This window comes from Ovis aries, chromosome 21 (genome assembly GCF_016772045.2).
Source record: "Ovis aries strain OAR_USU_Benz2616 breed Rambouillet chromosome 21, ARS-UI_Ramb_v3.0, whole genome shotgun sequence".
NCBI lineage: Eukaryota > Metazoa > Chordata > Mammalia > Artiodactyla > Bovidae > Ovis > Ovis aries.
Window position 1 is genome coordinate 26,374,139 of NC_056074.1, and position 27,007 is coordinate 26,401,145.

General features: G+C 42.9%; 1 protein-coding gene across 8 annotated transcripts in view; it reads right to left on the minus strand.

The window, feature by feature from the left end:
* Positions 1 to 25,185, minus strand: part of FEZ1 (fasciculation and elongation protein zeta 1) — a 41,961-nt gene extending 16,776 nt beyond the window's left edge. For 2 of the 8 annotated variants that reach the window (XM_012101861.4, XM_060404254.1), the window contains exons 1-3: positions 25,106 to 25,185; positions 18,780 to 19,135; positions 10,818 to 10,917 (exon numbers count right to left, since the gene is read on the minus strand). In XM_012101861.4, coding sequence (XP_011957251.1) covers positions 10,818 to 10,917; positions 18,780 to 19,090 — 411 coding nt within the window. In that variant the 5' untranslated portion in view covers positions 19,091 to 19,135; positions 25,106 to 25,185. Of the gene's footprint in view, positions 1 to 10,817; positions 10,918 to 18,779; positions 19,136 to 23,616; positions 24,545 to 24,683; positions 24,833 to 25,105 lie in introns of those variants that run through there. The other 6 variants (XM_004019515.6, XM_042237737.1, XM_012101860.4 and 3 more) reach the window with 6 other exon arrangements.
* Positions 25,186 to 27,007: the final 1,822 nt, after the last annotated feature.

Genomic DNA, 27,007 nt, shown 5'->3' on the forward strand with positions numbered 1-27,007 from the left:
CACACAGCGTCAGATACAACTGAAGCCACTTAGCATGCAGATATTATACAGGGTGAGTTGTTCCAGCCCAAATAGTCATGCTTTTAAAATCTGACAAAAAGTCATCGTGTTGTTGGAATCTAGACACAGTGTCATAGCTGATGAAGGATGTGTCAGAGCTCCACAGGACATGCCATGGAACCACCTGACCACACAAACCAAAGAACAAACTCCAACAGCAACAGCAAATACTGAAATATTTGCACTGTCTCCAAAATTCCATCCCAAGCAAGACTGAAAGTCGACAACCATCGAGGTTCTAAATATTGAAGCCCAGCAAGGTATTCACAACGTGTTTGACTTGACTACCTGTGTCCCAAGAGGCCACAGCCTGGCACTGATGGTCAAATCCTGCACAAAATAAGCACAAAGCTGGGAAAGACTGCAGGCAGGAGGAGAAGGGGGGAGACAGAGGATGAGATGATTGGATGGCATCACCAGCTTGATGGACATTAGTTTGAGCAAACTCCAGGAGATAGTGAAGGACCGGGAAGCCTGGAGTGCTACAGTCCGTGGAGTCGCAAGGAGTAGGACCTGACTGAGTGACTGAACAATAAGCCACTAAACAAACTAACAAGCTGTCTGTGTCCAGGAGTCTCATTTGAAAGTCATCTCCAGCCTGGCAAGAAGTGCCTCCAGGAAATCTTTCTGCAGACACCTCTCATCCAGGAATCAATTTCACTTGTACACCAACAGCTGGCATGCTGGTCTATCTGACTACTGGGGATTACACATTTCCTGTTCTAATTAGCACCCCCAGGAAACATTCCGGTTCCAGTCCAAGCAGTCATGTCAGAGGGAATCCATCCTCAGAAACATCTCCCCGTTTCCTTAAACTCTACCTTGGCAGGCACCCCCAACAACGTATCTCCTTCTATCTACTTTTGCTTAAAAGGAGGACTACGTCATAAAAAAACAAAAACAAAAAACTCAAATACATCTCAAAGGCCATCTGCTCTCAACCTGGGGAAGGGGTAGGACAGCGAGGTAATGGGATTATTTGAGGGGCTTTTGTGCCAGATGGTGACATCTATTTCTGCTGTCAAACCCATATGCTCCTCTCTCTGCCAAGTCCGCCACCTATGGTACATGCCTGCTTCCCACAGCTCCCAGCTGTGCAGAAGGAAACTCCTGTAGCCACGGCTTCTTCACAACTACTCTCTCATGGTAGAAATTTCTTTAGGGCTAGGAAGTCCTGTGGTAGGAGGAGTTAGGCTCCTACTCAGAAAGTTTTATTTTCTTGTTTGAATTATTATTTATAATAATATATAAGCATCTGACAGCCAGTGTTAGTCAGTTTCTAAGCAGAATTTTTGTCCTAGGAAGTCTATTTTTTAAATGGAATATTTACATTTTCTGAGATACGGCCAATTTTAGCAAGTGTACCTCACTGACTGTTCATACTGCATCTTTCAACTACCCCAGCCCCCTGCCCAAGGTCCTCCCCCTGGGCTCCTGGTGAAGGCGGGGAGAGAGTTTTTAGGCATTGACCCTTCCTGCCATTCAGACATTATGGAAGCATGGAAGCTGGGCAGCAGCATGGATGACTCCTAATTAGAGCCTTCTCTTTTCTCTCTGATGCACAGCATACTAGTCTGATTTGTCAGGCGTGGGCAAAACAAGATTTGAAATGAATTGTAAGCTTGTGAGGGCTTCCTTGATGACTCAGATAGTAAAAGAATCCATCTGCAATGCAGGAAACCCAGATTTGATCCCTGGGTTGGGAAGATCTCCTGGAGGAGAGGACAGCAACTGACTCTAGTATTCTTGCCTGGATAATCCCATGGACAGAGGAGCCTAGCGGGCTACAGTCCATGGGGTTACAAAGAATCAGACATGTGTGGAAGCTACTGTGAGTTCCTGGTAACACGGGAGCTATACCCAACTCATACGTCCTCAGACCCCACGAAATTTCTGCAGCTTGTTTTATGTCCCTGGATATGTTCCAGTGTCTCCTAGTTTACACTGTATGGAAACTTGAATAGAATTTGTATCCTTATTGTGTAAAAATTGAATAAATGTTACTTATGTTGAATTGGTTCACAGTGTTTTTCAAGTCTACTGTATTCTTCTATTGCTCTTATATTCATTCTATTAATTTTTGAGAGTTTGATATTGAAATTCCAATTAAAAATCTTAATTTATTTGCTTAAAAAAAACAATTTAAGATATAGTGGGACTATATGTAACTTTGTTCTGTATTTTTCAATTTTCATAATTTAAAATATATTTTTAAATTAATAAAAGAGGTATAGTGAAGTATAACTAAAAATCCAATGGCAGAAATAAAATGGAAGACCAGAAAGTATTCGATTAACCCAAAAGAAGGCAGAGAAGGTGAAACAGAGGAATACCAACAATAAAAGAAAAACCCAGGTGGAACAAATAGAAATGCAAGATGGTATGCCTAAACACAAACTAGTAACATTAAAAGTTAATGAATTAAACACTATGCAAATGAAGTAAACACAATAAACTAAAAAGCACATATCCTCATGATCAGATAAATATAAAAGAGCCAACTACATATAATCTATAAAAGATATATTTCTAAAGACACAGATAGGTGAGAAGTAAAAGGATTGAAAAATGTCTACCTAACAGCAAAAGAAAGCTTTTGTGGTTAAATTCATATCAGACAAAGTAGATTTTAAAACAAGGAGTATTACCAGAGATGAAGGATATTTCAGGGCTTCCCTAGGGGCTCAGGAGTAAAGACTCTACCTGCCAACGCAAGAGACACAGGAAGGTTTGATCCTTGGTCCAGGAGGATCCCACATGCCGCAGAGCAACTGAGTCCGTGCGCCACAACTCCTGATCCTGTGCTCTAGAGCCCATGCCCCGAAACAAGAGAAGCCACGGCAGTGAGAAGCCCACGCGCCACACGCGGAGAATAGCCCCTGCTGTCTGCAGCTAAAGAGCCTGCATAGCAACGAAGACCCAGCACAGCCAAAAATAGGTAGATAAATACAATTAAAAGGCATATCATAATGATAAAAGGGTCAATCAGGAATACATAGCAATAATAAAAGTGTGGGTAACTACTAACAGATCTTCAAACTATGTACACCAAAAACTAACAGAACTAAAGAAAGAAACAAATCCATGATTTAATATTAATAATTGGCGATTTTAACACTTCTTTCTCGACAACTGATAAGACAAAGAGACAAAAAAACCAGGATACAGAAGAATCTAACAGTACTATAAACCACCTTAATCTAGTTGACCTGTACAAAACATCACAACCAACAACTGCAAAATAAGCATTCTTCTCAATGGCACATAGAACATTCACAAACATACAACATATGCTTGGTCATAAGTCAGTTTCGATATATTTTAAAAGATTTATTTGTACAGATTTTGTTCTCTGACTAAATTAAATTAGAAATCAATGACAAAATGATATCTATAAACATTTTTCTAAGTAACCCCATGGGCCAAGGGAGAAAGCACAAGAGAAAAATGGAAAATATTCTGAAGTGAATGATAATGAAAACATACCATATTAAAACTGTGGATTCAGTTGAGGCAATGCTTAAAACTTTCCTGTTTTAAGATGCTGTGTTATGACTATGGTCTGAATGTTTGTGTCCTCCCAACACGTATGTTGAAATCCTAGCCCCCAGTGTGATGGCATTAGGAAGTAGGGCCTTGGGGAGGTGCTCAGGAGGGTGGGACCCGCATGAATGGGTCTGTATTCCTATAAAAGAGGCTCCCAGAGCTCCCTTGCACCATGCGTCCTGTGAGGACACAGAGAAGCTGGCAGTCTTCAAGCTGGAAGAGGCCCTTTACCAGAACCAGCCATCTGGCGCCCTGATTGTGGATATCCAGCCTCCCTAACTGTGAGAAGTAAATTTCTATGGTTTATAAGCCATCCAGTCCATGCTACTTTGTAGCCCAAATGGAACAAAATCATTTTTTCTAAGTTTGAAATAGGATCTAAGCTCCCACCTTTGTTGTTGCTTTCAGTCAGTAAGTCATGTCTGACTCTTTGTGACCCCATGGACTATAGTCCACCAGGCTCCTCTGCTCATGGAATTTCCCAGGCAAGAACACTGAAGTGGGTTGCCATTTCCTTCTCAAGGTATTTTCCTGACTTAGGAGTCAAACCTGAGTCTCTTGCATTGGTAGGCAGATTCTTTACTGCTAAACCACCAAGGAAGCCACAAGCTCCCATCTTAGAAGCTTAAAGAAAATGAACGGTGAAGTGAAACCCTAGTTTAAGTACAAAGAAGGGTACAATAATGTTATGGAAGAAATAAACAAACCAGGAAATGAAAAAGCAACAAAGGAAAAAAAAAAACAACCAGAAGTGGTTCTCTGGAAAAATCAATAAAAGTGATAATCCCATAAATAAACTGATGCAGTGGGGGTGAGGGGAAGGGACAGAAGGAGAGAGAAAACACAAATCAACAATATCAGTAATAAGAAAGGGAACATCACTCTAGCTTTGATTAACATTGAAAGAATAAGAGAATATCAGAAACAACTGTGGTCAGTACATTCAGTGACTTAGATTAAATGAATAAATTCCTTGAAAAACACAATTTACCAAAATTAAAGAAAATCAGCAAGAAATGGAAAATCTGAATAGCCTTATATCTACTGAAGAAATTAAATCAGTAATCAAAAACTTTCACAGAGAAGGATGTTTTCACTGGTGTAGTCAATCAAACATTTAAGGAAGAAATAATACCAGCATAACAGAAACTGTTTCAGAAAATAGAAGAAAAATTTCTAACTCATTTTATGACATTACAAGAGAAGAACACTAAAAGAGTCCTATGAACACAGATGCAAAAATCCTTAAAATGCTAACAAGGGACTCGTCTGGTGGCACAGTGGACAAGAGTCTGCCTGCTAGTACAGGCAACACAGGTTTGATCCCTGGTCCAGGAGAATCCCACACACCACGGAGCAACTACGTCCATGGACTGCAGCTACGGAGCCTGAGCACCTACAGCCTGTGCTTCACGACAGGAGAAGCCACTGCAATAAGAAGCCTGCACACCAAGACAAAGGGGAGCCCCTGCTCTTCACAGCTAGAGAAAGCCCACACACGCAGCACTGAAGACCCAGTGCAGTAATTCATCACATTACGTAAAAAATTGATCTATACACATACATCATTTGATAGATTTAACACAATCACAGCTGAACTTCTGGCAAGTTTGTTTGTACAAATTTATCAGGTGATTCCAAAATTTATATGGAAATGCAAAGGACCTAAAATAGCCAAAGCAACTTTGAAAAAACAGAACAAAGTGGAAAGACATATGCTTTCTATCAAGACATTACCATAAAGCTACAGTAACAAAGACAGTAGAGTATTGGCATTTAGATAGATGCATAATAGAGAATTCAGAAATAGGTCGGCACATTTAGGTCAATTGATTTTCAACAAAGATGCCAAGACAACTAAATATGAAAAAGATAATATTTCCAGTGAACTGTATTGAAACAATTAGATAGCCATACCCATGCACAAAAAATGAACCCTGACCTAGCCTAACACCATACACAGAAACTAACTTGAAATGGATCATAAATCATATAAAAGCTAAAACTACACAACTTCTAAGCGATAAGAAAAAATCTTAGTGATGTTGGGCTTGGCAATTTCTTAAATACTACATGAGAAGCACAAGCTGTTTTTTAAAACTGAATAAATTGGATTTTGTCTCATTTAAAAGAACATTTTCTCTTCAAAAGATAATGTTAAGAAAGTTTTAACTTTCTTAGACAAGAAAAATAAATCCATAGACAAGAAAAAAATATTCACAAAACATACAGCAAAGGATCTATATCTAGAAAGTATGTGTGAAATTAATTAAACAAAGAGACCATTAGGCTAAGGTGACTTCAATGTTTCAGGAGGTTCCTAAGCGAAGCAAAACCAAAACCTCCAGTGCCTCAAAGTTAAGAATCAAACCAAAGGACAACCACTCACAAACAGCCAATCAGATTTTCCCAAATAAAACAACCACTCAAACTAGAGCCAATCAACTTATTTCCTTCCCTCCTTCCACCTCTTCTCTGTAAAAGCCCTTCCTCTAACTTCTGTGGGCGGAGCACTCTTAACCACTTTGGGTTCGGCACTGTCAGATTTTAACAGATTTTTGCTCAAATAAACTGTCAAAAATTTAATATGCTTCATTTTATCTTTTAACATGAGGAACTCGAACATCTCCATAATAACACAAACAGCCCACTAAGAAAAAGGGCAAAAGATTTAAACAGGCACTTCACCAAAGAGGATACACATGAAAAGATGCTCAACATCATATATTATCAGGGAAATGCAAATTAAAATAAAAATAAGATGCTGCTATATACCCACTCAAATGACTAAAAAGGCTGTGTATGCCAAGGGTTGGTGGGGTAATTTGAGTTCTAAACTGGAACACAGTTTGGCAGTTCCTTAAAAAGTGAAACATTCACTTACAATATGACCCAACCATTTCACTCATAGGTTTTTATCCAAGAAAAACAGAGACATATGTCCACAAAAAGACTTACACCAGAATGTTCATAATAGCTTTATTTGCAATATTCAAATGTTGGAAACAACCCAAATGTCCATTAACAGGTGAATGAATAAGAAAATTATGGTATATCCATACAATGGAATACTACTCAGCAACAGAAAGGAATGAATGTAGATACATGCAATAAAATGAGTGAATATCTAGATAATTATACTGAATTTTAAAAGAAGACAAAAAGAGTGCATGCTTCACGATTCTATTTATACAAAATCCTAAAAAATGCCAACTAATCTACAGTGACAGAATCAGGTTGCCTGAAGATAGGGGGTGAAAGGAAAAGTGATGGACATGGAGACATGCTTACTATCTTGCTTAATATCTTGTGGTGATGGTCTCACAGACATAAACGTAAGTCAAAACCTAGCAAACCGCACAGTTTAACATGTGCCGTTCACTGCATGCCAATTATTCTTCAGTAAAGCTGCGAGTTTAATCTCAAGAGTGCAAGGTTGATTTAACATTTGAAAATCAATTCATGTAATTCATCACATTGACATAATAAAGGAGAAAACCATATAATCATCTCAATAGAGGCAGAAAACAGAAACAATTTGTCTTCAGAGAAATAACAAGAAAGCATCCCACAATTTAAAAGTCATGAACTTCCAGGTTGAAAGGGCCCACGGAGTATAAAGCAGAATGGATGAAAAAAATACAGCTCACTCTAAGGCACATTACTGCAAAAGAAATGAGAAAGGAAAAAGAGAATATCCTCAAAGCTTCTAAAGAGAACCAAAAGAGAGTCACGTATAAAAGACAAAGAATCAGAATGGATTTGGGGTTTCTCAGTAGTAACTGAAAGCTGAAAGATATGAGAATGGTACTACGCAGTTCTAAGTAAATATTCCTTTGCAACCTAAAATAACTCTATCAAGTCAAATTCTCAGTCACATGTATGACAGGAAAATAAAAACACTCTCATCTATTCTAACAAATACATTCCTTCCACCCTTTCTTAAGAATATACTGAATTTATTTTCACCAGAACAAGAGGATATACCCAGAAAGATAAAAATATGGCAATCAGGACAGGAGAGAGAAGCAAGAAGAATTCCCAAGACAAGAGCTGTACATTAGATCTAGAATACAACCATATTAGTTTATCGAAGAAAGATAGAGGGTACTAGTTTTTGTTTTATTAAATTAATTTTAAAAATTGAAAGACTACCTGACTTTAAAAAATACATATGAGATTTAGAGTTCACTCAGAATTTGGAGTTGAACTAATGATAAATGTACAGGAAACTAAGCAAATGAAAACCAAGGCAATTTTTCACTCTGAGTTAAGGGAGGAAGTATTTAAAAAAAAAAAACAACTCCATGATTCAGCAACAAAGAGTATTTACTCAGTTATACTCGTATTTATATATCCTCCTCCCCTGTCTCACTCAGTCCTGTCTGACTCTTTCTGACTCCAAGGACTATAGCCCACCAGGTCCCGCTGTCCATGGGATTCTCCAGGCAAGAATGCTGGAGTGGGTAGCCATTCCCTTTTTCAGGGCATCTTCCTGACCCAGGGATCAAGCCCAGGACTCTCGCATTGGACACAGATTCTTTACCCGTTGAACCACCAGGAAGCCCAGTATCTATACATAAGATTGATTTAACGATAAATTGGTGACAAGAGGGAAGGCCAAATGGGAGTATTTGAGGTGATGCAAAAGAATTAAATCTTCTCGTCCATAATAGATAACAAACAAAATTGCTTTTTTAAATAATCAAAGAAATAGCAATATAAAAGTGTTATTTAGGAAACTGTAGATGCCTGACCAAAAAAATAACTAAAAACAGTAGATGTGACTGCCTCTGTGAAACAGGGAAAGGTAAGTCAGGGGCTGCTGTATGTATTTTTTGTCTCCTACTTCCCTGGTGGCTCAGACGGTAAAGCGTCTGTCTATAATGTGGGAGACCCAGGTTCGATCCCTGGGTCGGGAAGATCCCCTGGGGAAGGAAATGGCAATCCACTTCAGTACTATTGCCTGTAAAATCCCATGGACAGAGGAGCCTGATAGGCTACAGTCCATGGGGTCACAGAGAGTCGGAAACGACTGAGCGACTTCACTTCACTATTATGTTAAAAGCATGATTTGACTTTTAAAATTACTTACATGTGTTACTTTAATTTTATAAAAGCAAAAATGACTCTCTTTGCACTCATAACCCTACAGCTTCTATTTCATTAAATTGGTTATAGTCACAAGGACAAGCATGAACAGGTTTGAAAGCAAATATAACTGATCCTTGGCAATGATCTAAGTAGAAGTAGAGACAAGAGGACTTGCCAGAGAGAGAGGCCGACCAGCCGTGGGGACACTGCATGCCCAGGGTATTTGGTTACCATGTTTTACAGAAGCAATACAGAGCATTGGTAACATAGCAAGTCATTTAAACTGAGGTCAGTGAAAAGAGCTTCTACTGTAATGAATACAGATAATAAAGGAGGCTGAAATGAAACAGCTTTAATCCATCCATTATTGCTACCCCGTCCTTTTCCATGGGCTAGATAGAGAAAATTCTATGAGGAGATCAAGATCATCTTTCCCAGGGTCATTCAGTTTCCCCTGAAATATTAACCCTCTTGAGGGAAATCTGCAAGTGAGGATAAATTAGAGTCCTTTCGAAGGGGAGGTTATCTTATATATTTTTTTGGCTAAATCCACAAAGTGAGTTAGAAAGGTGACAGAGGAGATAATAAAGCAAAATCTGCCTTTTGCACCACGACAGGCCTGATTTCATTTCAGTAATGAGATTTACTCTATTACTGCTTATCTTCTCCTTTGCATTTTCGGTAAAGACTCAACACTATCCAAATAAGCACTGCAAGAGAAAAAAAAGCACTCAGGAGTTCAAAACAGGACCTGAGACATCCTATATCCATGCTAAGTAGGGTTGTAGCAAATCTCTGAGATTCAAAGCCTATTTTGCCCAGTAAACAAAGCCTCAAGGTTCTGGGTATTTTGAATAGCTAACTTTTAGAAGAGTTAGAAAGGCTATGTAGAGTCACATTTCAACAAATCAACTGATTGCTGATCTCTCTGCTGTGCTATTTTGGGCAATGGTCTACAGAAATATCACCTGGTAAGGGGAACCTGTTTCTTGCCCTTCCCTGGACTCAATCCTGGAGCACCTAGAAAGATCAGATCCACCTCTCTCCCTCTTTTGCTGAGCCCACAGAATCGTGATAGCATTCTTGATAGGGAATTGTCAGATCTGCTTTGCAGCTAAAACTAGAAAACTAAGCAGGGCAGAATGGGGCTTTGAGCAAGGATAGAGCCATTATATGATTTAATAATATTTTTCTGCACGTATATTCAGCTAGGAGGGGCATTTTGGAGCTCCTGTAACCTATGCAAATCAACTCAAAACAAGTATTCCCTTTTATGCTTTTTTCAGAAGCCGGTAGGCTACCTTCTTCTTTGGTGTCAGTAACCACAGACCATGACTCAGGCCCAGTCATATGCATGCCTGGTTGGTTGAGTTTCATAAAGAATTCCTCCTAGAGGCTGGGAGGGAGGCCCAAGAGGGAAGGGATACATATACATATAGTTGATTCATTCTGCTGTACAGCAGAAACTAACAGAACATTGTAAAGCGATCATATGCCAACAAAAAATATATGGAAAAAAAAAAGAATTGCTCTCTATTGCATGACGACCTCTTTATTATCTGGGCCCCAACTGTGGCCATTAGCCAGGCCCTGAGCTTGTCACAAGCCTGTCAATACTGCTTTTTTTAACTTTTTATTTTATATAGGAGTATAGCCGATTAACAATGTTGTGACAGTTTCAGGTGGACAGCGGAGGAATTCAGCCATGCGTGTTGTCAATACTGCTTTTTTGATGGACTGAACTGCTCATTTGAGATGGAAAACCCTGATTTTTTTTTTTAACCATCATTGTTTGAACACAAAAGAAGCCTGTGATATTCACCCTCCTGTCTTACTTCAGATCACCTAATTCTGCACATTGTAGGGCAAAGATGAGCAACAGAAGTGACCTGCATTTACACTATTTTACAATCATTCCATTCACCTCATATACCCTGGATGTCCTCCTTCATCTTACTTTTCACTTCCTCCACAATCCCTGCCTTCCCAGCAATGATGCTGAGCTTCGTTACATAATGGGGAAGACTGCTGAGTTACTGGATGCTTTTTTTTTTTTTTTTTTTTAACTGGAATCCACAGCTCCTCAAGCCCTGTTAAGTTAGGGGCCCCAGAGGTACCTCGGTGTCAGAGTTGTTGCCATTTAGAGCCTCCATGTTTGGGTCCCTCCAGTCTTCTGAGAGTGAAGGGATGTAATTGTCTGTCAGAGCATCCCAAACCCTGTAAACAAAGAGAAGCTCTCATTAGCGCACATCTGTGGCCTGGCCCCGCCTGGAGGAAGGAAGAGCTAGGCCGGGGGAGGAGAGAGGCTTCTGTGCGTGCCAGGCTGAGATCATCTGCCTTCCAGCATGGAGGAGTGAAGCAGCTTATAAACTGAATTTCAGGCACTACCAGGAGAGAAGGAGCCAAGAGAATGGACCCCAGCCAGGAACTTCAGGGCCAAAAAAAAAAAAAAAAAAAGAGGAATTTCTCACCATTGCGATACCAGTGGTAGCGTCTACAATTAAAACACCGCTGGCAATAAAGAAACTACTCCAGAACTAAATCTGCCCCTCGACCAAACGGCTCCTGTCCCATGAATCTAAGAAATGCCCATGTTTCCTTTCTTATGGGCAGAGAAGACTGAGAGGAAGAGGGAGGAAGAGAGAGACAGACTGATCTGGGCAGATTTTCTGGCTGAATCTCATTAAGAACAGGGTCATCGTCTGGTTTATTGATACAGCTGACCCTTGAACAACATGAGTTTAAACTGTGAGCATCCACTTACACGTGGATATTCTTCCAAGGAATATTGTAGTACCAATATTTTCATTTCACAAATCTTTATATTAACTAAAAGTACGGGGGCAAGTTTGTGTTAGTTTAGAGATCACAATATGTGGAATCAAAAGAACTAGGGTTTGAGCCTTGATTCTCTTCAAACTGTTTCAGCTTCCTGCCCTTGTCATTTATCAATTCCTTTGTTTCTGAGGCAGAAATAGCAGAAAAATCCACTTTATAAGGGGTGGGCACCGCTAATCCCCCATGTTGTTCAAGGTTTAACTGTATTTCAGTTTCAGATGCCTACAATCCAAACAGTCAGGAATTAACTCCTTGACACCTAATGGAGGTAAGGGGATGATGCCAACGTTATTAAGTTTCTTATTACCCAAAATGTTCCAGGGATCTCAGGATGGCACAGCCCTGACCTCTAGGCATGCAGAGTTTAAGGTGCCCTGTCTCCCTCCCAGAGACTCTAAGGAAAATATATGAAAGGAATCAAACACACCAGTGCCTACGCAATTAGTTTTTAGTGGGGGGAGATGGGGTCCCCTTTATTATACTTTTAAAAAAATTCTGATAGGTACATTATAAAAAAGGATATTCGACAATTCTTTTTGTTTAACTCACTATTTCAGAAAGGTTTTCTTGGGGAAAAAAGTGGGAAGGGGATTGGGGAAAATCCTGAAGTCCCAAACTTTCACACACAGGAAAATAAATCAGTTAACAGCAAGAGTTCATGTAAATCAGTAAACCAAGCTCCTAAAACAATGCTCTCCATGGAAGTCAGCAGCACTTGAGTTAATATAAAGTAATGAAATAATGAGGGCTCGATGCAATCTCCTTCAGATGCCTGTGCACATCAAACAGGACTGATACCTGTGAAACAAGTACAAGAAGGGATATTTTATTTAGATATACTAATATAAGGAAATAGCCACTTAAAATAAGCAAATATGTACACATATGGATCAAATCCAAAACATGGCCAAGTATGGTTTAAGATGCTGAAAAGATAAGTGTACATTATATATATATATATATATATATATATAGCAAGTATATAGATATATATACAAGTAGATGGATATTCTTGCCTGGAGAATCCCATGGACGGAGGAGCCTGGTGGGCTACAGTCCATGGGGTCGCAAAGAGTTGGACACGACTGAGCGACTTAACTAACTAACTAACTATGTGTGTATATATATATGTCAGAGCATAGACACTTGAAATCAGATACATAAAATGAGTTCTTAACATATATAAAACATGGAATGTATAATATACAAGTATATAAACAGGGAGATTTTCCTAGTGTACAATGCATACAATTTGGTGATGAAGCAAAAGCAATCAAGAAAATCGATTCAGTGGCACTGCTTTGGCTCTCCACTGATTCATTTTTCCCCTACAATTATAAGGAGGCACTTGCACAGAGCTCATCAAGTGTTCATTAGACACTCATTCAGCAGGACTGAGAGTCTACATCTTAAACATGGGCCATAGTCCAGCCTCCACCAAGCACTATTAGACCGTCATTAATCCAGCCTAATTCTAAATCCAAGTCTTGTTAGCATTCTAACACCAAGGAGCAAACATGATTTGCTGCCTCCAAGACAAAAGTCCCGGCACCACACCCACCAGGAAGATCAACGGACAAATCCTCCCTGCATCACAGCGTTACACTCAGAATGAACGGCATGCATGCAGGCATTGACCTTGAAGTCTGACCCTGCAGCAAGTGCCTGGAAAACTGATTCAGCAAAGCCCAAAACAGGCAGTGCCTCTCCTGGATAGGGTGGAAGCTGGGACCTTGAATGGGGGACTACACACTTTCCAATGACCTTGAAACTGTCTACATCTTTAAAGTGACACATGAAGGTGCTCTAAAATCATTTAGGGCAGCAACTTTTCTCACCTGAGCCTTCACTGCCAGACCCTGGATTTCATCTTCTAGTTCTAGACTTTTAGTGACAATTCCCTAAACCTCTGTCTCCTTGGGATTTCAAGCCATCCTTGTTCTCTTTCAAGTTTTCTCCTTCCTTTCTCACAGATGGATTTTTTATCCTTTGAGGTTCATAAGCAACTCTTAATAGAATGACTCCTTGTCATCATTTGCACCCCTTCCCATATTCATTCAGTGCTCGTTTAACAATAATAACCATAGCAGCCAACCTTACTAGGCAATTACCAAACACAAGCCAGGTACTATCCTAAACTCTCTATGTGGATCAATTCACTCATTCCTCACAGCAACACTGTAAAGCAGATGCGGAGGGAAAAAACACTGAAACACAGAGAAGTTAATTAATCTAAATTCACACAGTAATAACAGAGGTAGGATATGAACCCAGGCAATACAGTTATACAGCCTGTATTCCTACCCACTCGACTATTCCAATTGTTTATAAATTGTATGATTCTCGTGAGCATCAGAACATATGCCAAGTTAAAAATCACAACCGAGAACAGCACGGCAGCAGCCGCCTCTATGTGAAAAGTCTATAACTGCATTATTCTGGACATAGTGCTTTCATCAATCTATGAAAGGAGAAATGGCAAGGTCAGCAGGGGTACACGCCTGCTTTCTGTTTAGATCTCCAGCCCGGGGAAGGTTAAATGGAAGGCAAAGGCAGGCACACTGGCAGGCATGCAGTCCCAGGGACGAACAGAGGCCTGGGAGGGGAAAACACAAAGCTTTCTGGAGGGAGAGAATGGGTTAGACTTTTGTCCCCAGAGAGGTTGTCCATCCTATCCTAAGCCGGATCCTTGGGAAGAGATGTATTCCCTGTCAGAAGTACCCTGGGTGGACTGTAAAATTCCACTTCCTGAGAGGCATCCTCCTATTTACACTTATCTTAGGGAAAGGAGGCTTTGAAAGCTATCCACTATTATCTTTCATCAAAAACACTAAGATTAAACAAGTTCCCTCAATTCTTGTTATTCTGCTGTCATGACACCTGAAATCCAGTTTGTTCCCTCATGCACGCTCAGTTGTCTCAGTCGTGTCCGACTCTTTGCAGCCCACGGACTGCAGCCCATCAGGCTCCCATGTCTATGGAATTCTCCAAGCGAGAATATGGGAGTGGATTGCCATTTCCTACTACAGGGGATCTTCCCGACCCAGGGATTGAACTCTTCTTTCTTATGTCTCCTGAACTGGCAGGCAGGCTCTTTACCACTACTGCCACCTTTCCTCAGTCCCTATAATAATAGAAATGCCTTTTCAAGTGCATATTTTATACCTTGGGCTTATATGGTTGCAGGAGACTTGGGTTCAATCCCTGGGTAGGGAAGATTCCCTGGAGAAGGAAATGGTAACCTGCTCCAGTATTCTTGCCTGGGAAGTCCCATGGACAGAGAAGCCTGGAGGGCTACAAAGAGTTAAGGGCAAAAGAGCAGGACACAACTTACTGACTGAGCACACACATATACCTGCAGAAATGACAAAACCGTCTTTTACTGGGGAGGGCTAGGGATTTGGAAAAAGATGCTAGCAGAGGATGAGCAAACCGAACAGAATTCACTGGACAAGTGAACGTGAAGGTCACTCAGTCGTGTCCAGCTGTTTGCAACCCCATGGACTATACAGTCCATGGAATTATCCAGGCCAGAATACTGGAGTGGGGAGCCTTTTCTGACTCCAGGGGATCTTCCCAACCCAGAGATCGAACCCAGGTCTCCCACATTGCAGGCAGATTCTTTACCAGCTGAGCCAGAAGGGAAGTTGGACAAGACATGTATACTAATATCTGGGTCTGGAACTGGCAACATAGCCATCAAGGCTACATCAATCCTGCTGCACAGACACACACCTATATACATATTCCTGACACTATGAGGTTAAAGGGCTCATTAGAATTCCAGCTTGGTAACATCTCTTAGGCTGGCTACTGCCCTCATCCATTGTTTTGTTGGTTTCAAGTCAGGCCACACTTAGATGTGTGTTAACATGAGCACAATGTTGCTGTTAACGCTTATGAATTACGAATTATTAACACACCAATGACTTTGAACAACTTTTTAGATTCTTTCAAATACTTCAATAGAATCTACACTATGTCTGCCTTCCATTTGGGGAAATGGAACCTCTGAGAAGAGAATTAATTTTCCTAAAAACCACAGCTATCTGTCGACTTTCCCTATCTGATTATTTAGGATTTACTTGTCTTCAACTTAAAGCATGGCTGACTACAATCTGTTTATCATGGGAACTTGATTTTTAACATGACCTTTAACTCAGTAATTCTATCAGAGGAACAGGAAACTCAGTGTTCTCATATATTTGGCCCCTCTGTCACTACAGTCATTGTAAGAGGACAAACAGGAAAACCCAGAAAGGTAGGAAGTGGGGTGAAGGCTGACCATTCCCACTCAGTAGGCCTCCAGGTTGGATCTCTTATGACAAAGAAAGGGTGAGGGGCTGGTGCATGGGGATGACCCAGAAAGTTGTTATGGGGAGGGAGGTGGGAGGGGGGTTCATGTTTGGGAATACATATAAGAATTAAAGATTTTAAAATTTAAAAAATAAAAAACTAAAATTAAAAAAATAAAAAAAAAATAAAAAAAACAAAGAAAGGGTGAGTCTACATATGCAGAGAAGAGATTCTGGAATATTTTCTAAATTTAAAAAACTGAAAAGATATTCTCATACAGATTGACTCTCTCTTAATGACTTCCATGCCCTGACAAGGCAGAGATAAGTTGATATCTCAGCCAATTCTCTTTGAGCCAAATAGTTACAAATGAAAACTTCAGGATTTCCCTGCCCATCCAGTGGTTAAGGCTCTGTGCGTCTAATGCAGGGGGTCCAGTTTTGATTCTTAGTCAAGGAAATAAAATCCCACCTGCCACATGGTAGGGCCAAGAACAAGAAGAGAAAAAAAAAAACCAAAACTTCAAAGGGAATCACTCCCCTTGCTTTCTGATCTGTGCTATCTTTCAGGAGATTACTTTGGCCAAGAATTTCATTGTTTTTGTTTGAAGCTTCCATTATGTAGTTCTAACCCATCCAAAACACTTGCAATTCATTGGCAGATGAAACCTCTAACTACCAAATCCTAGCAAGTTTATTAGAACAAGAGAGCTGGGCTCAGGAGACTATTAACCAGGTTAGATATTAAATTATCTTTTTCCTTTACCCCATCATAATATTACAGTTGAAGTAGCTGGATGGGTGTCTATAAAACAAAGTGTGTAATTTGATTCAAATTTTTAAGCAGTAAAGCTTTAGATATGTACGAAACACACGCTGAATGCCCAGAAAGCACAGTATTACGATTTCTCTCCCCAGATTCTTCGCACCACACTATCCCCACATCATATTTTACCTGCAAAGAATTATTCAGCTTTCAGTCATTTAGCTGAGCAGTCAATGAGGCAGGCAAGTCAGAGAAATCAGGATAAGACCAATAATCCCATGTGACAGTAATTAACATTGAGTGGCCTCTGCTAATGTGCTAGAAAAGGGTAAGAACCTGGTTGTTGAACCTCTGTCCTTAATGAGGCAGAGGGTGGTTTAGACAAGGAGACATGATCTGTTGGAAGCAAAAGGAATTTTCAGAGCACAGCCTGGGTGAGGTGAGAAATGAGGCTCTTAGCCAGTCCTTAGCCCTGCCTCATCGAAACTGAGCTCCAAAGGTTCCAAAGATGAGCACCATCACATTCAACCAGAGTTAAGCGATGAGCCCAAGGTCACACAGTGAGTTAGTGAGAGTGTGAAAATGACAGCTCATAGTGTTTCTAGTCCATTGCGTGCTGCAGTGAACTATGGTCAAAGAAGCTCTGTATTATAATAAAGCCCCAGAAACATTCTTTTTTGACCTCGAGGAGCTGAGCAAATTGTAACAGGCTCCAAATCTAAAAAATCAGCTTGAAACTTAAAATTGAATTGAAACACATAGCCCACAGTCACAGTATTGGTCACCAGAGTGAAATGTCCTCTGTGATCGTACCTTCAGGCTAGCATTAATTAAAAAGAAAAGGAGGAAATGCATTATGTGTACCTATGAGGCTAGCTATTATTGCTCATCCAGGTCATTCAATATTCACTCAAAAAACATGATTTGATCACTTACTACATACCACTCACTGTGTCAGATACTTGAGACAGAATAACGAGTAAGGCAGACAGACAGACAGCCCTAATATTCACAGACAGACGGTCTCAGTAGTTTTCAGATAAGCAACTATCTGCCAAATATAATCGGGTTCAATCTTGTAGTGCAGAGGTTCCCAGTCTTTTTGGCACCAGGGACCAATTTTGTACAAGACAATTTTTCTACAGACCGAGAGTAGGGAAGATGGTTTGGGGATGACAAACGCATTTCATTTCCTGTGTACTTTATTTCTAATCTAATACCACCGCTGATCTGACAAGAGGTACCAGTCCACAGCCCGTAGGTGGGGGACCCCTGCTGTAGAAGGGGTCTTCTTCCCCCACTTACTTATGGGCAACTTTTCCCACCCAAGCACATAAAAAAGAGAAACCAGAAGTGCAGTTGCTCTTTTGACTGAAATTTCCACTACCAACTACTCGACATTTCCTGTGTGATCCCTAAAGAATAGTTGATGCATATTTTATCCCTATGGGGAATTTATGCCTATTTTTACTAAATATCCCAAATACCTTTAATTCATATAACAAACACCCTCTCCTCTTTCTAGTCCCTCCTTGAACAGCACTTTTTTTCAAATCTTTGTTCCTGACTTCTGCTAAGACCCCAGAAGGTGACTATTAAGTGACACAGGGAATACTCAAAAGCCATTTCACCTGCTTATCATTTTTGTTTTGTCCAGGGTAAGTCCCCAATCTCTTGGTTCAATGTTCATACTTTCTTATTTGGACTTAACTTTTGCAGATAATCTTTCCAGTTCTGAGGGGGTGTAAACAACTTGGAGATTTTCACAGTTTTGGTGTTTTGTAAAGAAAATTGTTTCAACAACATAGTTCCTCTCAGTTCATTTTTTTTTTCTTGCCCTTATCTCTAATATCTGGATGGACTGTTACGATATAAAGCAAGCTGAAAATAGACAGACCCCCAAATTTCCCATGCTCCTGAATTTTGATTTTGTATCTAGGGAAATCTCTTTCCTAAAAATACTTTATTCCTTTGCGGTTTCAACTTAAGAAAACTCTACAGGTGACAACTGTAAAGGGATATAATGGAACGAGGTTAGCAGTTTCCAGGGTGCAGTCTCACTGATACAAAAATATAAGTAATACACCATAAACCCAAGGATAGAAACTCATTCTATGTCAAGGAGCGCCGGACGCCAGGGCTCTAATCTGAGACAACAGGGAACAACTGAGACGCCTTACTCCTCATCCTGCAGGGTCTCCTCCTCCTCTTGAATCTGGAACTGGTTCTTCACGGGAGCGAGGTTCTCGGTCTTGGCGTTGTAGTTCCGAAAGCAGACGTTGAGCTTCTCGTCAAATTCATTCACCAGGTCCTCCATGGACTTGAAGCTGATGATCTCAGAAGAGAAATTCTCCAGCTCAGATAGGGAGGGGTCCTCGAGATGGTGGGGAGATGAGCCGTAGAAACACCGGGGCTTCTCCTCGGGGTCTTCCGAGCAGCAGGGCCGAAGGTCCTCAAATTCTTCATCCAAACTCACCAGTGGGGCCTCCATCCTTGCACAGCAATCAGAAAACTGCAATGTTCAGGATTCGCTTATCTGGAAGAAATAGACACGGTAATGTGAGTTTGGACTGGGCTTTTCTGCCAGCTCTGTTGAGGAGCCACAATCACTTATTACATAATCACTCATTACTCTCAGCCCCTAAAAACAAAGACCTTGCTTTACTGGCTCCATTGTCTGTGCTTCCTCACTGTTATACCCTTAAGGAGTGCGAATGTCATTATCATTGTGAATAATGGTAACTTAATAAGCATGCATTTTGGAGACACACCTGCTCCCATTCCCTGCCCCCCAAAACAAAGCCTAACTTTAACAAAGGTTAAAGAGGCAGGCCCCCTAGACCAGGCTGCCGAGGCGTGCATCGGCTCACTCCTTAGCTCCTGCCCAGCGGCGATCGCAGCAGTAATTTAACTTCTCTCTGATCCTCTTTTATTCTCCTTAAGACAGAAATAATAGCAGGACCTACCTCAAAGGGCTGTCCTAAAGGTTAAAGGAGTGCCTAGAAGAGTGCCTGGGAGATAATAAACGATGATGTTGTTCAATTTATGTTCTTTGTATTGTGATGGTGATGATTAACATAGCACATCCTTAACCATGTGCTCTCGAAACTGGGAGGTTTGTGGGACTGCCCTGCTGGTCCAGTGGCTAAGACTGCATGTACTCCCAAGGCAGGAGGCCATGGTTTGATCCCTGGGATCTAGATCCCACATGTCAAAACTAAGGGTCTGCGTGCTGCAACTAAGACCCGGCACAGCCAAATAAACAATTTTTAAAATTTTTAATAAATATTGAAAAGGAACTTCCCTGGTGGCCCAGTAGTTGAGACTCCACACTTCCAACGCAGGGGGAATGGGTTTGATTCCTGGTCAGGGAACTAAGATCCTACATGTGGTACAGCACAGCCAAAACAAATAAATAACCTGGAAGTTTTCCATTACTTATTTGGTGGCAAAACCTGCCATGACCTAAACTCATTTGCCAACTAAACCTGATATATATGCTTATAGAGCTGTTTATGGTTTTAATGTATCCCATTTAGTGTATTATGCTGCAGAAATTTTTAATTTTTTTAAAAAATTATAGAGATGGCTGCCCCAGCCCCCAGGGGATGATATGCAGACTATGCACTCTATTACTAAATTCCAAACCCTGAGATCATCTCAATTCTGAAACATGCCTGGCCCCAGGGGTTTTGGACAGGGCTTCATGGACCTGGGTGTTACTACTCTCATCAATAAACGGTGGACTAATAGAGTACTAATACAGACTTTCATACGAGCACCTGAGTTTTTTCCAGATACACAGCTTATGTCTGTAACTAGAAGAGTGGATTAGTGACCTGTAAGAGAGAGACCCAATGACCCATGTCCTCCAAAGCCAGACTTCACAGCAACCTGGGGCACTGCACCCCAGAAGGCTGTACATTCAGGCCTCCCTTCATTTCCCAATAGCTCCGGGCCTTCAGCTGTGATTTATCCATCTGTATGTATACAACCAAGCCCTTCCCCAATTTTAATTTAAATTCCTCGAGGACACGGACATCCTCTGGATACCCTCCACTGTTTCTAGCACACACGGCCTGCGGGGAGGCAATCAATCAATGTGTGCTCACTGACAAATGATCTTCCGTCCCCCTCACAGAGTTTTCATTTTCCACTGCAGGCAACACAAGCTCATTGTCTACCATGCCCTTCTCTACCTACTCCCGTTTCCTTCCCTGGAACACAGCAAGGCAACCAAACTTCTGTCTCTTATCTGTGTGATGACTGATCCAGCCAGATGCTTAAATTGGAACCACTACCCAAGGAGAAGCAAACAGAGAGCAAAAACCATCCTGCACCCCTACCTTTAAAACTAAAATTCTACATAAGCAAGGCAGATGGCATGCCAGGTAAGGACCTGGACAGTCCTTCCGGGGATTTTACTGGGATTGAGTCAGTTACCACCACATCTCAACAAAACGCATTCTGAGTATTTATAGTTTGCAAAGCCAACGTGATAAGACCTCAAAATACAAAAAGATACAAAAGCAGTATGACAGCTTAGGAAGAACACAGGGTCAAGAGTCAACAGACCTGCCAATGCCTGACTGAATGAGAAGTACTGTAGGTCTTGATTTCCTCAACTGTTAAAAAGAAAGTGTTGAAAAAAAAGTGTTGGTATAGAGCTAATACTTTTGGAAGTCACTTTTAATAACATATTAACATAATTAATAATTTAACTGTATATTTTAATAATATAGTTTAATCCAATATATCCCAAATATTACCATTTCAATATCTAATCCAAATTTTTAAATATTAATGAGACATTTGTCACTGTTTTTTCATACTAAGTCTTCAAAATATAGTGTGCATTTTACATTCACATTATGTCTCTATTTGGATCAGTCAAATTTCAAGTGTCCACCAGCCACATATGGCTAGTGGCTACCATATCAGACACCCCAACTATTAAGTAATACACAACTAATTGCCAGTTAGAGGTTCCTCACCTATGGTCAACAGACTCCTGAGGGTTCTTTGAATATACCACATTTCATTTTTTTGCATTTAAAAGCATATTTCAGGGAATTCTCTGGTGGTCCAGTGGTTAAGACTGTGAGTTTCCACTACCGGGGGCAGTTTTGATCCCTGGTTGGGCCACTAAGATTCCACATGCTTCTCAATGTGGCCAAAAAAAATAAAAGAAGAGAGATAAAATCATATCCTGAGAAAGATCCCAACGGGCTCCTCTACAATGCTAAAGTGGCTCATCTCACAAAAAAGATTAGGAATCCCTGAGTGCCAAAAGAGTGAGTTTAGAAAAGATCACTCAGTGTGACAGAAATTAAGGAAAGGTTTACAGATGAGAGATTTGTATTGAGAGAGCCCCAGGTTCCCATCCTGGTCCTATCACTTCCCAGCTTTGAGACTCTGGGCAAATTATAAACCTCTTTGACTTCATTTCCTCATCTGTAAAATGGGATTTACAATAGTACTTATATTGGAGGTTTCTTTGTGCAGTAAATGAGACAATCTTTGAAGTGTTAAGCATAATGTATGGAATACATGAAGTGTCCAAAAATGTCAATAATATTAGGAAAGCAAAGATAGTTACACGAAAATGTGAGGTGACAGTGCTTCAAGTAAGAAAAACTATCCTTGCCAAGATATTCCCTGTGTGATGCTTCAAAATGCTTATCAAAAGAGAGAACTATCGCTGAATGAATGTTACCATGCTTTTTACTAAGGCACTCCTGCTATTTTCAATTCATGTGGTCAAAGCCTCTCAGATCACTGGTTCCATTTCAGCAAGACATGAAAGCTAACCAGCTTGTATTCCAAATATTCACACTTCCTTTAAATCTGTACTCTTCCTAGAGGGGACAAGGGAGCTGGCATGAGAAGGTATACCAAGGAGGATGTTGACTGCAAACAACAGAATCTATCCCATCAACCAGTAACGAGAGGGCAATCCAATAGGAATCTAAGACTACAACTGAGTTTTGAGTGATGGCAACAAGGAAGATTATTCTGAAAGCACCTGTCCTCAGCACAGGCTTTAGAGAAAATGGATTCACCTAGAAGATTATAAAAGAAGAAATGGATATCACCACTCACTCTGGAGTTCAGAAACATGATCACTGGGAAACTCACAATATAGTCTGATTTCTTTTCATCAACTCACTCGCTCCCCAAGCGCCGAGAATGTCTGCATGATTGACCAGCTGCGGATGAAGCTAAAATTGAAAGCACTTGACACCCAAACTGAGCCCAGATTTTGCAGAAAGAGCCCAGGCTGTGGCAGAGGAGGTGAGAGGCAAGCATCTGGCCCACCTCAGCTTCAAGGAGGGCTCCCTGAATTGGGGCTGGCCGTCCTTCTTAAACGGTACCCCTTCTCTCCTCCTTTTCCTCTTCTCTCTTAGTGGGGTGCCTCTGCCCCCAAATGAGATGTCCTATTCTTGTATCTTGGCAAGCTCATGCCTGTCTTCAGTCACAGCTCATTTCAGAAGCTTCCTTCCCTTAAAGCTGGGGTGAATTCAGTTGAGCATTTATCCTCCTTCTCTGTACTTCCAAAATCAACTTGAGGAAAAATAAAAGTGAAGAATGGCAGAAAAAAAGGAATCATAGGAGGGTGGTCTTGTCTTTTTCTCTTTATCATAGAACGAGAGTGCAGGACTACAGTTTGCTCATGTCCTATTCCGTTTATTTAGGCTCCCAAGAGATGGTGTAATTTGGAAAAGCAAGGACCGCGCCGAGCTTAACAGAGACCCAGTAGGAAACACACAAGCCTCTCGTGCAGCACAATGATACACGGTCGCCGCAGCTCAGGCTGCGGGTACCGGTTTCCCAGTGCCTGCTCTGCTGAGCTGAGCAGCAAAGAATTCACCATGCCTCCCCCTGCCGGGCCTCCGCATCTCCACACAGGCCCCACTCCATCTCCCCTTCTTCCCACTACTTGCCCCAGAGATCAAATGATTCTATGTGCCCACCGCCCTCCAAACCATCCCGGAAGCTGACGGTCCACTGACCCACCTTCGGTTTCCCCACTGCTCCTCAGCAAACCCCAGTGCCAAGCCGCACCTTCGGACTGAGAGTATTTCACCGCATAGAAGTCAGCAACCTCTTTGTAGTTCTGCTTTCCCCCTTCTCCCTCCCGCTGCTCCATCCACCCTCATCCCACACCCCCTCCCCCAGGCTGCCGGGGTAAAGAAAGGCCCCTCCAAGCAGCACAAAGCCTGGTGCTCCGAGGAAGCCGGGCTCACCCCGCGCAGGCCGCACACATACTCCACGGCCACGGCCCTTTCGGCCCAACCAGACCCGGACGCGGGGGACGGAGAGGGGTCAGGAGGTGGTGTCGCGGCGAGGAGGGAAGGGACGGGCAAGACAGGAGAAGAGAGGGCGGTGATAGGCCCCAGGGGGGGCTCTGTCGGATGCGCCCCCAGCCCCCAGAGGCCCTGGGCCCACGGGAGCGCAGTGCGTCCCCACCAGCATCACACTCGTCCTTTCTCCGACCTGCTGTGGTAAAACAATCGCTCCCCAGCGTCTGCGGCAGCTGCCAGTGGTTCTGACACTGCAGGAATGCACGGTCCTGGGGAAAGGCTCGGCATCCCAGGGAGGGGCGCGGGCGGGCTGAGGGCCAGGTTCTTAGAGGCATGGAAGATGCTGGGGCGTGTAAGGGAGCCGGACCAGATGACGGTCCTGGGAGGAGGTACCGACCCACTGCTCCAGCACCACCCGGCAGCGTCCCCTGCTACCCCAGCCCCCAAACCAGGCAGCCTCCGGCCACACACACGCGCGCGCCTGGCTGGCGGGCCGCGGCTCTGAGGATGCTCAAAATGAGGGTCTTTCCGAATCTCCCGGCCCCCGGGCACGGCAGCCCACCCTGCTCTCCAGCGAAGGGCTGGGCAGGAGGGCGACGGCCCTCGGGCTCTCCCTTTCCGATTCCAGGATGGGACAGGATGGGGTGCGGAGACTCGGTGCCCCCAGCCCTGCCCACCGGAGCATCCCAAGTCGCGCGGGGCCTCCTTCACCAACCCGGTCCACCCCCCACCCACGGCAGTGGGTCGGTCCGGACTAAAGGTCGCCCCCCGCGACGGCACCTGTGCGGGTCCTGGCAGAGGGAGGCGGGTCGCGGGGCTCAGCTGGACACCCCCATCCAAGAGCCGCGGCGAGCGGGCGGAGCGCAGCGGCAGCGGCAGCGGCGAGCCACACAGCGCTCCCCCGGCAGCTCCGCCGGCGCCCGGCTCTCGGCTCCCCTCCTCCACTCCGCCCCCTCCGCCCCCTCCCCGCGCTCGTGCCCGGGCTCCGGGAAGGAGCGGGGCGCGTGCCGGGCACCCGCACAGCGGGCACGCGCAGGGCCCGGACGTCATCTTCTCGTTAACATTCCTTGCTTTCCTTGGTGCGTGTGGCTTGCCTTTATGAATATTTATGACTACTATTTCTCTTTCCTCCCCGCCCCCCTACCCTTCAGCGCTGGCCTTTCTGCTTCGCTTATGAATATTCAGAAGCTCAAGATGCGTACTTGCAGTAACTCCCAGTGTGGGTTTCTCACTGGGAGGGCCGGGCACTGTAGCTTCATCATGAAAGCGTAGGCGGGTGGCCGAACGGATGGGCGGGGTGCGCAGGCGGATGCCCGCAGACACACTCAAAGACCTCCCTGGACTTTCCGGACTCCCCGTTTTATTCTGCTGGAGACTGGCGTGAGCAAGCTGAGGCATGCCTACAACCCACTCGAGGTTTCAAAAGTAACAAACAGTTTTAGCACCCAAAGATGCAGGGTAGGGGCTGGCTTCAGGCCAAGAAAGCTGCAAACATTTCCGCTATCCATCTGCAGGACTTTTTCGTGGGTCCCACACAGAAACTCTGTACCAGTTAAACATTAACTTCTCAGTCCTTCTCTGCAGCCCCTGGTAACCACCATTTTACTGTCTCAATGAATTTGGCTGTTCTAAGTACCTCTTGTCAGTGGAATCATTTGTCCTTTTGTGTCTGTCTTATTTCCCTTAGCATAAGGCTATCAAGGTATATCCGTGTTATATCATGTGGAAGCATTCTATTTCCATTAAGGCTGAGTGATATTCCATTGAATGTACATAAAACAAACTTCCCAGGTGGCTCAAGTGGTAAAGAATCCACCTACCAATGTAAAATACTCAGGCAGGAGACCCGAGTTCCATCCCTGGGTTGGGGAGATCCCCTGGAGGAGGAAATGGCAACCCACGCCTGTATTCTTGCCTAGAGAATCCCATGGAGGGAGGAGCCTGCTGGGCTATACAGTCTATGGGGTGATGAAAGAGTCAGACCCATCCATTCTTTCTCCTATGGACACCTGGGTTGTTTCTGCCTTTCAGCTGTTGAACATAGGCGTACACTTTTCAGGCAACATTTTAAAAATACTGTTCTATGACCTGTGCTAGACGTTGGGGAGGTAAAACTTCAGGCCTGTCTTCAAGAGGTGCAGAATTTAGTCTGTCGATTTCCAAACTCTGCTACTTGGAACCAGTAGTGGTTGAAAACTGTCTTTCCTCAAATCTGTATCCACCTAGAACCTCAGAATGTGGCCTTTTTGGAAACAGGATCTTTGCAGATATAGTTAGCTAAAAAGAGGCTATAGTGGATTAGGGTGGTCCTAAATGCAAGGGGATCCAACCAATCCATCTTAAAGAAGATCAGTCCTGGGTGTTCATTGGAAGGACTGATACTGAAGCTGAAACTCCAATAATTTGGCCACGAGATGGGAAGAGCTGACCCTGATACTGGAAAAGATTGAGGGCAGGAGAAGAAGGGGACAACAGAGGATGAGATGGTTGGATGGCATCATCAACTCAATGGACATGAGTTTGGCTAGGCTCTAGGAGTTGGTGATGGACAGCGAGGCCTGGCATGCTATAGTTCATGGGGTTGCAAAGACTCAGACACGACTGAGCGACTGAACTGGACTGAAATACAATGACTGATATCCTCATAGGAAGAAAGGACACAGAGAAATGGGAGAGAAGCTACGTGATGATGGAGGCAGAGATAGGGGTGATACAACTACCAGCCAAAGGACACCAAAGAATGCCAGGAGCCACAGGAAGCCAAGAAGAGGAAAGGAAACATTCTTTCCCAGAACCTGCATAGGGTGCATGGCCCTGCTGACACCTTGATTTTGGACTTCTAGTCTCCAGCACCATGAGACTGTAAATTTCTCCTGTTTTAAGCCATCAGTTTGTGGTAATTTGTTACAGCAATGCTAGGGAACTAACACAGACTTTGGTGGTGGAGTGCTCCTGTAACAAATATTTAGGACTTCCTTGATGATCTGGGCTTCCCTGGTGGCTCAGATGGTAAAGAATGTGCCTGCAATGCAGGAGACCTGGGTTCAATCCCACGGTGGGGAAGATCCCTGAAGGAAGTCATGGCAACCCACTCCAGTATTCTT